This window comes from Pongo pygmaeus, chromosome 13, assembly GCF_028885625.2.
Source record: "Pongo pygmaeus isolate AG05252 chromosome 13, NHGRI_mPonPyg2-v2.0_pri, whole genome shotgun sequence".
In the NCBI taxonomy this organism is placed as follows: Eukaryota; Metazoa; Chordata; class Mammalia; order Primates; family Hominidae; genus Pongo; species Pongo pygmaeus.
The window spans coordinates 21,609,284-21,621,312 of NC_072386.2; the positions used below are offsets into that span (position 1 = coordinate 21,609,284).

The 12,029-nt window shown below is 43.2% G+C and overlaps 1 protein-coding gene across 2 annotated transcripts in view; it reads left to right on the forward strand.

Moving 5' to 3' along the window:
* CIMIP2B (ciliary microtubule inner protein 2B) overlaps nt 1-12,029 on the forward strand; it is a 30,983-nt gene that overhangs the window by 12,257 nt on the left and 6,697 nt on the right. The window contains exons 2-3 of one of the 2 annotated variants that reach the window (XM_063650471.1): nt 6,720-6,840; nt 6,927-7,107. The exons of the other annotated variant lie outside the window; for it this stretch is intronic. Of the exons in view, the coding sequence (XP_063506541.1) occupies nt 7,084-7,107 (24 nt within the window). The 5' untranslated portion in view covers nt 6,720-6,840; nt 6,927-7,083. The remainder of the gene's footprint in view (nt 1-6,719; nt 6,841-6,926; nt 7,108-12,029) is intronic. 2 annotated transcript variants of the gene reach the window in all.

Here is a 12,029-nt window from a genome sequence, read left to right on the forward strand (position 1 = left end):
CCAACTTCACATTTCCTCTCCACACTGCCCTAGTAGTGATTCTCCATGAGTGCCCTCCACTGCAGCAGAATTCTGCCTGGACATCCAAGCATTTCCATACATCCTCTGAAAACTAGGTGGTGGCTTTCAAACTCTTGCCTTCTGTGCACCCACAGGTGCAACACCACATGGAAGCCACCAAGGCTTGGGGCTTGTACCCTCTGCGGCCACAGCCTGAGCTGTACCTTGGCCCCTTTGAGCCATGGCTGGAACTGAAGTGGCAGGGTACCATGTCCTGAGGCTGCACTGAGCAGTGGGGCCCTAGGCCCAGCCCATGAAACCATTTTTCCCTCTAGGCCTCTGGACCTGTGATGAGAGAGGCTGCTGTGAAGATCTCAGAAATGTCCTGGAGGCATTTTCCCCATTGTCTTAGTGATTAACATTTGGCTCTTCTTTACTTATGCAAATTTCTGTAGCCAGCAGCTTGAATTTCTCCCAAGAAAATGGGTTTTTCTTTTCTACCACATAATCAGGCTGCAAATTTTCTAAACTTTTATGCTCTGCTTCCCTTTTAAACATAAGTTCCAATTTCAGACCATCTCTTTGTGAACACATATGACTGTACACTGTTAGGAGCAGCCAGGTCACATCTTGAACACTTTCTTGCTTAGAAATTTCTTCCACCAAGTATCTTAAATCATCTCTCTCAAGTTCAGAGTTCCACAGATTCCTTAGAGCAGAGGCACAATGCCACCAGTCTCTTTGCTAAAGCATAGCAAGAGTGACCTTTGCTCCAGTTCCCAGTAAATTCCTCATCTCCATCTGATCATCTCCATCTGAGATTACCGTCTCAGATTTCCTTGTCCATATCACTATCAGCATTTTGGTCAAAACCATTCAACAAATCTATAGGAAGTTCCAGACTTTTCCCACACGTCTCTGTCTTCTTCTGGGTCCTCTAAACTGTTCCAAACTCTGCCCATTACCCAGTTCTAAAGATAATTTTCAGGTATCTTTATAGCAGTACCCTACTCTTGGTACCAGTTTTCTGTGGTCTGTTTTCACAATGCTATAAAGAAACTACCTGAGACTGGGTAATTTATAAAGAAAAGAGATTTAATTGACTCACAGTTCCACATGGCTAGGGAGCCCTCAGGAAACTTACAATCATGGTGGAAGGCAAAGGGGAAGCAAGACACATCTTACAATGGTGGTATGAGAGTGAGTTAGCAAAGTGGGGAAGTGCTACACACTTTTAAACCACCAGATCTTGTGAGAACTCAGTCACTATGATGAGAACAGCATGGGGGAAATCCGCCTTCATGATTCAGTCACCTCCCATCAGGTCCCTCCCCCAATATTGGAAATTACAATTCAACCTGAGATTTGGGTGGGGACGCAGAGTGAAACCATATCAGGAGGGTAGTGGGGAACTGATGGGGGAGGGTGGGGATGGTGAATGGGTACAAAAATAGAATGAATTAGGCCCATTATTTGATAGCACAATGGGGTGACTATAGTCAATAATTTAATTGTATATTTTAAAATAAAGAGTGTAATTGGATTGTTTGTAGCTCAAAGGATGCTTGAGGGGATGGGGACCCCATTCTCCATGTTGTGCTTATTTCACATTGCATGCCTGTATCAAAACATCCCCTGTACCCTAGAAATATGTACACCTACTATGTACCCACAAAAGTTAAAAAGAAATTCTGAAATGCCCACCAGACATTGGCATTCAATAGATGAGAACCATTCCACCATTTTAGGATTTTAAACCTCACATTAAGCTCACTATTTAAGCATGTATTCCATTCATATATACTTAACCTTTTTACTTTTAACAATTGTATGTAGCCCACCTCCCAGAACCAAGATACCATGCAAAGCTAGTCACTATTTAAAGCCATTTTAACCATTTTAAAGCCTATGAACATCAGTGATTTACCTATGTAAAAATTCTTAAATTTTAGAAGACACAACATTCTCTTCAAACTAATAAGCTTAGACTAGTCTTGTTTATGAGTGCTTGTTTATTTATAAGCCAATTTGATAGCATGCTAGACACAATGCTCATCACAATACCTGTATATACACCTAAACAAACACATTAAATAAAACGACTTATATAAGACAGCTGGATTCAAGTTATTTACACAATTGGAACCCATCTACCTAGCCAAATGTTGTTTGCCCAGATAGGTTTGGAAGACAGGAAGAGGCAGGGAAGGGGATCCTATAGCATCAAATAAGGAAGGGACGGTGCAACCTGCATTGCTCAAGGGGAGATTCTGGAGTCCCTGAGCTGCTGGAGAGCTCACCCAGCAGCCAACACACCAAAGAAAAATGTTTGGGCAGCCACTTATCTGCCACTGTGGGAAGCTGTCAGGCCAAGGGGCTGAGAACTTTAGTAACCTTACTTGAGCAAGCAGCTTGTTGGGGCTAGTGGAAGAAGGTTAGCTCTACTATTGATAGGGAACCTTTTCCTCTCTCACCAGGGGATGGTTAGGATGCTGTGATTGCCAGTGGCCTTTTTGCTTATAGTAGACACACTGATCGTGGCCCAGGGACCAGTGAGTCGAGGGATCTTTTCTGGGCATCCCAGATGCCGTTCTCGCAACGCTTTCTTGGGATGGGTAATTCTGAGATGGCAGGGGGCTTAAAGCAGCTGTTAACAATTGCACTTTTTGGCTCTTTCTTTTTCTTTTTTTTTTTTTTTTTAACCTCTTTTGCTTCATCCCTATTGTCGTAAACTTTAAAGGCCAAATTTGAGTTGGCTCATAGGGATTTGAGGTCCCATTGCTGCTTTCTGTAGCTTCCTCCTAATGTCAGGGGCAGATTGAGTAATAAAATGTAACACAGGAGAGCTTGCCCTTCTGGGGAGTCTGAATCTGCATTAGTATATTTCCTGAGTGCCTCAACAAAACGACCCTGAAACAGAGTGGGATTTTTATCTTTTCCCTGAGTTATTTTTCTAACCTTGTCATCATTAGCTGGCTTAACCACATACTTTTTTCTCCACTTTTTTTTCCCCATGGCACAACAAGCAGATGACAATACTTGCAAGTCATGACAAATTAAATCAAAGAACATGGTCAACTTAAAACTCCTCTGAAAACTGGCCAAAGTTCTCCTTGTATAAAGCCAAATTAGGCATAAAAAATGGCACATGCGCCCCAGGTGTTCCCCCATTTCCATGGGCTACCTCCCACAATGGACACAGTTTGACTTTAGGGGCAGCCCCACTCCTGGTGGTACTGGTTGGGCGTACTTTCTTGGGCAGTTGGGGGTATAGGCTGAGGCTAGTTGGAAAAGGGGGAGAGGTACCTGATGACCTTGGGATGGAATCCTTTGTTAGAGAACTGGTGGGACCCCCTCACAACTGGGGGACTGAGGAAATTCCAGGGAGGGCATAGACCTCCTAGGGGGAGCAGCTAGGAGGAGATCCCTTAGATGCGGCTTTCTGGTGCCTTAACTAATGTGAGCCAGTAAAGGGTCATAATAGCCCTTTACTGTACATAAGGGACCTCTTCCATTTTCTTTCTTTTTTACAGAATAAGTCCAATTGTAAAATATCATAGCATATAGAACCATGTTTAGGCCATATTTGTTGGTTTTATAATTTGTATTGAACCCAAACAGTTTTGCAATAGAAAATGAATTTTTCTTTAAGCTGAATTAGCCTGAAGGGTGTCCTAATGGTGAGTTATCTGGAATACTCATCATTGTCCCCATGACACATGGATTTTTACTCGCACAAATTTTTCTAAGCAAGAGGGAAAGTAACTAGGCCCTTGTTATTTTTCCCTTTTAGATTCCCACTCCCTGTAGAGAAGGTGTAAGTATAGGTAGGAAGGCATTACAAAAGTGGATTACAAGCCACAAAAGGGCAGTGGAATGTTGAGCTTCAATTCCACAAAGAGTGAGGGTTGTTCAGAGAAGGTGGCTAAACACATGGAGACTGTGGAAGAGAGGAAGGGAAGGGGATAAGCAGCATTGCCCGAGGAGAGACCGCAGAGGCCCTTACTTGCCAGAGACCCTTCCCAGTAGTGGAGACACCAAAAAAAAAAAAAAAATAATGTTCAGGTGGCCACTCGTCTACCGCTGTTGAGTGGTTGTCCATCAGGCCAGGGGCCTGGGAACTCCTGGTCCGTTTGATGTAGAGGGGCTTGAGCAAAGCATTTCTAAGACAGAACACAGTAAGGGGCTTGCAACTGGCTGTCAGGAAAACAATAACTTCTAACTTCAGGGCAGAAAAAGTTGATACCAATATTCCCGTAGTGGGTGGGGCTATAACCTATAATCCTAGAGGGAATGTCAATCCTGAAAACCCCAGAGCATCTGGGAGTGGCCTATCATACCAGTGCTGGAAACCCAGAGTGTCTGTTTCAGCCAATGAGGGTCCCCTCACCAAATGCCAAAAACCTGGGGGCACCAAGGGAGTGGCCAACAGTGAACCCAAGACCAAGTTGGGGTCATAGAACAATGTGACTTTGGTGTCCCAGAGTTGATGCAACAGAGCACAACTAAACGTCCTGCCTTAAACAATTGCTCAACTACAGTTAACAGAAAGTCAAAAGGAAACATAACACTTCAAATGAAACGTAAATTTTTGGACTCGAAATAAAAATAAAATGATTGGTGGAACAATAAAATGGAGTCAGAGAAGAAAGGACAGGGGGAAGAAGTCACAAGGATGTGCCTCAGGGCACTCAAACTGTGGGAGACTTTTAACCACTTAGCCAAAGGCTTTTTATTCCCCAGCTCACTAGATGTTATGGAGTAGGGGAAGAAGGGACACTTACCCATCCATAGGAGCCAAATGGCACCAGCCAGTCTTTCATATGGGACCCTGGTGAAGGTCCCTCCAGGACCCCCCAGCTTGGGTGGGCTCAGCTGTCACACAGGGGACAAGCATAGGGACTGGTAACCCACTGGCCTGCCATGGTTGGAGCTCACATGAGGCAGTGACATTATGGCCATTAGTGTGTCTGCTTGGCCCTGCCGCCTGCCAGGGAAAATGATGGCTCTGAAAAGAGCCTTTGGTTAGTGTTAGCAGCTCTTTATTGTTACAGCCTCAGTGTTATAGCTCTTGCAGCCTTGATCACAGACCGCTTTGCGGTCTCTCGCTGTCTCTGCTTGGTCTTGTCAGTCTCTCACTGTCTTGCCAGTTGCTGTCTCTCACAGTCGTCACCTCTCCACTGACCGCTGATTGCCACCATCTCTGCTGTCTCACCATCTCACCTGTCTGCTGACTGCCATCGTCTCCACTGACTTGCTGCCTCTTGCTCATTGTCTTTTTCCTTTCATTGATCACCAGATGATGGGAGGGCAGGTGAGCCCCCAAATTGGGGCTTAGCCTGGGAAGGTTCTTAGCTTTGCCCAGGAAGGAAAATCCAAGGATGAGCCAGTGGTGTTAGCAACTTTTATTGAAGCAGCAGTGTATACTTAAAAAATTTGGTGACAGAGTACATCTTTGTTTTCCCATTATGCTCTTCTAAGATCCTAATAAACCTGCAGAGGTACTGGTCCTTGTGGAGCAGGGCTATCCCATAGGCAGTATGCTCAGAGCAGCACCTCAAAGGCAGTGCTGCATTCAGATTTATACCCACTTTTAATTACATGCAAATTAAGGGGTGGACTATGCAGTAATTTCTGTATGTAAAGGGTGGTAACGTCCAGTTCATTGGGTCATTGCCATGGAAAGGGGTGGTAACTTCTGGGTGTTGCCGTGGCAGTGGTAAACTCACATAGCACACTGGTGGCCATGTCACATGGAAAACCACTTCTGCCCCATCCCTGTTTTAGCTAGTCCTCAATTTGGTCCGGTGCTGAGCCCTGCCTCTGGAGTCCAGTCCCACCTCCTACCTCATTATCTTGATAGTATTTCAGACTACTCAGGTAGAGTGAATTCCATCTGCAAATCACGCATGAGCCAGCTTGTAGTTATGAAGTTTTAGGGGAAATATGTCCCCCTTTTTCACTTGGTACCAAGTTTTGAGATAGGCAGTTTTCTTTGTAGTCCCCTGAGGAAGGAGTTGGGGGGCAGATGGATTTCTAGTTCACTTTAAGACTAAAGGGGCAAGGTGGGTTGCGGTGACTCACGTGTGTAATCCCAGCGCTTTGGGAGGCCAAGACAGGCGGGTCACTTGAGGTCAGGAGTTTGAGACCAGCCTGGCCAACATGGTGAAAGTTAGTCTCTACTAAAGTAAATACAAAAATTAGCTGGGTGTAGTGGTGGGCGCCTGTAATCCCAGCTACTCAGGTGGCTGAAGCATGAGAATTGCTTGAACCCAGGAGGCGGAGGTTGCAGTGAACCGAGATTGCACCACTGCCCTCCAGCCTGGGTGACAGAATGAGACTCCATCTCAAAGAAAAAGAAAAAGAAAAAAAAGACTAAAGGGGCGTAACTTGATGCATGCCAGTTTTATGCAAGAAAAATTTTCTGTTAGACTCTCCATCTTGGGTGGTCACTGAATTTTATCTCCTTTTCTCTGTACTTCATGAACCTGTGAAAATGAACCCTCAAGTTCATGTGGCTTGGCAAATGCCATTAAGCCAAAAGTGCCTTCTATCCTTTGCCTAGTTTTTGGCCTCTGATGATTTCCCTTTTTTAAAGATCACTTTATTGACATACAAAAAGTTGTACAGCAGGTTCTCAAATGATGTTTCACTCACTGTTGTTTCTTTATAACATTGATAGGAAAAAATATTTTATTTTTATCATTTTATTTTTATAGAGACAGGGTCTCTGTCACCCAGACTGAAGTGTGGTGGTGTGATCATAGCTCATTTACAGCCTCAAACTCCTGGGCTCAAACAGTCCTCCCACCTCAGCCTCCTGAGTAACTGGGACTACAGGTGTGTACCACCTTGCCCGGCTAATTAGTCCAGATCATTACTTTTAATTAAATTAATTTTTAAAATTTTATTTTTTATTTTTGTAGAGATGGAGTCTCCCCGTCTTGCCTAGGCTGGTCTTGAATCCCCGTGCTCAAGTGATCCTTCCACCTCAGCCTCCCAAAGTACGGGGATTACAGGCGTGAGCCACTGCACCTGGCCAGGGGACAAAAAAGGTTGATTCAGGCCAGGACCACTGTCTATATGGAGTCTGCATGCTCTCCTCATGTACGGTAAACTTTCGTACACATCATTTCACATCATTTCGGTACACATCATTTCACTGAAAGTTGCAATTTCCAATAACCTATTGACAATACTGAGGACTTACAATACATATTTAGTGTATACAGCTTGAACTTGGAGGTAAGTATAGAACCATGAAACCAGCACTGTAGTCAATGCCGTAAACATATCCATCATCTCCAAAAGTTTCCTCCTGCCCAATTTATTTAGTGATAAGAACACTTAATATAAGATCTACCATCTTTTGGTTTATTAGTATCTTAGAAGAGCATAATGGAAAAAAAATCTACCCTGTTAGCAAATTTTTAAATATACATTTTTCAGTATAATTTAAAAAAATATTTTATAATAATACAATATTACTAACTATAGGCTCTAGGCACAATGTTGTACAGTAGATGTCTAGGACCTACTCCTCTTGCATAACCAAAACTTCGCACCCTTTGACGAATATCTCCCCCTTTCTATCTCTCCATAGCTTCTGGTAATGGCCATTCTGCTCTGCTTCTATGAGTTCGACCTTTTTTTTTTTTTTTTTTTCCTTTGAGACAGTGTCTCACTCTGTCACCCAGGCTGGAGTGCAGTGGCGTGGTCTCGGCTCACTGCAACTTCCACCTCCCAGGTTCACGCAGTTCTCCTGCCTCAGCCTCCCCAGTAGCTGAGATTACAGACATGTGCCACCACCCCCAGCTAATTTTTGCATTTTTAGTAGAGACAGGGTTTCACCAGTTTCACCATGTTGGCCAGGCTGGTCTTGAACTCCTGACCTCAAATGTTCCGCTTGTCTTGGCCTCCCACAGTGCTGGGATTACAGGCGTGAGCCACCACATCTGTCCACATTTTATTGATTTGTTTTGTGTTATTTTTGAGGGGAAGGTATGTTCTTGAAGACTCCTTTCTTTGTGAGAGCTGCAACACCTCACATGACCTGTGTAATATATAATTGATTGCTGCAGATAATCTTCTGAACTATTCTGCTATAATGCTGGAAGTGGAAGTCCTCCAGTGTGTCATCTAACTGGTAATGCTGCCTAATAAAGCTATTGATATTTGAATATATTTTTCAAGTAATAAGCATCTTACAGTACTCTTATTAGTTCTCATTGTTCTTCAGTTGCTTCTCAGGATTTTGTAGTTAGGCCGATGATGATTCTTTTCTTTCTTTCCAATATTTATGGTTCTTATTAATTATTTTTGTTTTATGCATTGTCTATAGTAACTTTGAATAGTAAAGGTGATAATGAGCGTTCTTGTCTTGGTTCTGACTTTTATAAAGTGAAGGACTATGACTCCGACATGCTGGCATTCATCTTATGCCCATGGCAAACAAACATAGTTAATCCTTAGTACCTTTTCCTGCTAAGCTATGACGCTGTTTCAGAAGCTCCTCAGTAACATTCCCATAAGTGACTATAGCTGATTTGATTTGGTATAACAGATAAGATTTATTTCCCAGTCCTGTCTCTGATGTTTCTCCTGGATGTAGTTTGATATTGGCTATTCATTTCAAATATTCTTTATCATGTTTATATTCCTGGTTTACTAAAAGTTCTTTTTAAGGAGAATCACAAGTGGATATTTAGTTTTATAAAATACCTTTCCAATATCTGCCAAGGTGATCAAATGGCTTTTATATCCTTTGGTTTATCATATGTTAATTGCACTAAGAAATTTTCTAGTTTAATCACTGTGGTAGTTCTAGAATAAATCCTACTAGTCTCTTTTTTTTTTTTTTTTGAGGGTCTCGCTCTGTTTCCCAGACTGGAATGCAGTAGCACAATCATGGCTCACTGCAGCTTTGACCTCCTGGGCTCAAGCAGTCCTCCCACCTCAGCCTCCTGAGTAGCTGGGACTGCAGGAATGCACCACCACATCTGGCTAATTTTTTATTTTTAGTAGAGACGAGGTCTCACTGTGTTGCCCAGGCTGGTCTCGAATTCCTGGGCTCAAGTGATCCTCCTGCCTTGGCCTCCCAAAGTGCTGGGATTATGGGCATGAGCTACCACACCTGGCTCTACTAGTCTTAATGTATATTATTCTTTTACAATATTACTAGACTTGTGTAGTTCATACTATGTGCCAGACACTTGTGCTTGATGCTGAGGATATAATCATGAACAAGATAGACAGACATAGTTTCTGCCCTTACTGAGCTGTCAGTCAATTCGGGGTGATAAAGAGCAGAACATTGGCCACCTCTCCCCTCATCTGAACCTTTGGCAGAAATCACTCAAAACATGCTGTCTTGCAGAGTCTTAGAAGATCTCAGAAAGGGGACTGGGATCCTTTATTGGCATCTGCTATGAATTGGAGGAAAGATGACAGTGATAGTAAGCATCCTGCTTTTTTGCTGTTGCTAGTTTGATGTTTTATTTGGTGGCATTTTTTTATCTGTAGAACTTGTGTGAGGTTTGTTAGGTATTGAATTTGTTGTCTTGAATTAAGTTCTTGCTAATTTTGTAAATCAAGTGAAGTGTGGGTCTTTTGGTAGGGGCATCTACTTGACCACTTTTTCCATTCTTCCTTTTTCTTTTTGAGACAGGGTCTCTGTCACCCAGGCTGAAATGCAGTGATGCAATCACGGCTCACTGCAGCCTCAGCTTCCTGGGCTGAGGTGATTTTCCCACCTCAGCATCCTGAGTAGCTAGGACTACACGCCACCATGCCTGGCTGATTTTTAAAAAAATTTTTGTAGAGATGAGGTCTTACTATGTTGCCCAGGCTGGTCTAGAACTCCTGGGCTCAAGCAATCCTGAACCTTGGCCTCCGAAAATGCTGGGATTACAGGTGTGAGTCACTGCACCTGGCCCAATTCTTTCTATTGTTATTTTATTCAGATGTTCCATCATTTTGAGTTGATTTTGATTTATATTTTGCAAGACAATATTCAATCTTATTGACATTTTCTAGTTTATTTATATATAGTTTCACTAGTATTCTTTTGTAGTTAAAACATGAATTCCCGGCTGGGCGTGGTGGCTCATGCCTGTAATCCCAGCACTTTGGGAGGCCGAAGCAGGTGGATCACGAGGTCAAGAGATCAAGACCATCCTGGCCAACATAGTGAAACCCCGTCTTTACTAAAAATACAAAAATTAGCTGGGCATGTTGGCGCACACCTGTAATTCTAGCTACTTGGGAGGCTGAGGCAGGAGAATTGCTTGAACCCGGGAGGCGGAGGTTGCAGTGAGCCGAGATTGCCCCACTGTACTCCAGCCTGGTGACAGAGCGAGAGTCCGTCTCAAAAACAAAAACAAAACAAAAAAACCCCCACAAATTCCTATGTGCCTGTTTTTAGCCACTTCCTCAATCTGTTAGGGGTGTTGCATAGTCTTTCTCTTGGCTAACTTTGCCAGCAGTTTGCTTATTTTGTTGTTGTTTTAAACAACTCTTATAACAGTTCAATTGTTTTTCTGTTTTCTGATTTATTGGTTTCTATCAGTTTCATTCTCCTATATTTATTAGCTTTATGACGTTCTTCTTTTTCTAGCTTCTTGAATTGACTGCTTAGTTATTAGCTAGTTAATTTAGTTAGCTGGCTAGTTGCTTTTAGACTCATTTGCCTGGCTAGTCTGTGTGCAGCCTGTCCTGCTGAAGCCATCATGGTCTGCACACATGCCCTCCTCCCTCCCCAGCTGCCTGGTTGAGGTGGTGGCCTCTTCATCTGCAGTGAGGCCAGGCTGAGAGAGATGAGTGAGGTCAGGATGATGATGCTCACCTGTGTCTGTTTCTTCTTCCTTCTGGGACGCATGGGAGACTATACTTCTGAGTTGCAAAATGTGAACAACTGGTAAGTCAGGTAAAAGTGACATTTGTCTTGCAACTTTTCTATAGGTTCGATATAGAAACTCTGGGTAATTCTGCAGCACACTCTGCTTAAGGAATCACTATTGTAGAGATGATGGGGGATGTGGGGTGTAGAGGTTTCCTGATGAACACATGCATACCAGAGTTATCAGGGAGTAGAAACTAATAGTGACAAATCCATTTGGAAAAGGGAGCGAGAGACAGATAGAGACAGACGGAGTTGAGCGGATGTGCAGAGAGAAGCACCTGGCCCCAGGTGAAAATAGCTGCCTCAGCTCCTGTTCACTTGCACATTCTCAATTCCAGTTTAACGAGGCCTTGCTATATGGCAGGCTGTACAGTGTACAGTTCCTTCCTTGGATACTCAGGAAATCTATCCGTCCTTAAGATATCCTCTCTTCCTTCCACTCTTGGCTCTCTTCTTTTACTTGGACCAGCCAAAGTAGGCAATTGTTTCTTAGAGCAGCTCCCACTAGAACATTTGTTAGTAATGATATTGATAGTTTATTTATTATTGTGCTTTACTGTACCGTTTAAGTTAATCCTTACACTATTAGCATTTTCATTTTATAGAGGAGGGAAAAAGAGATACAGAGGGGTTTGCTAACTTGCCCAAAGTTGTACAGCTCATAAGTGATGGAGCCAGAATCAAGCCTATATTTTTTTTTTAATTTTTTTTTTTTTTTTTTTTTGAGACAGAATCTCTCTCTGTCACCCAGGCTGGAGTGCAGTGGCGCGATCTTGGCTTACTGCAGGTTCCACCTCCCGGGTTCACGCCATTCTCCTGCCTTAGCCTCCCCAGCAGCTGGGACTACAGGCGCCCGCCACCACGCCCAGCTAATTTTTTATATTTTTAGTAGAGACGGGGTTTCACCGTGTTAGCCAGGATGGTCTCGATCTGACTTCGTGATCTGCCTGCCTTGGCCTCCCAAAGTGCTGGGATTACAGGTGTGAGCCACCGTGCCCAGCAGGATCAAGTCTATATTCTTAATCATGAGGCCAGTATGTGTTTGAGGCTAAAAGTTGCCTCTGAATTCATCTTTGATTGAATTCTCATTTATTTATAAATAATTGTGTATAACTGGAATTTTTTCTTT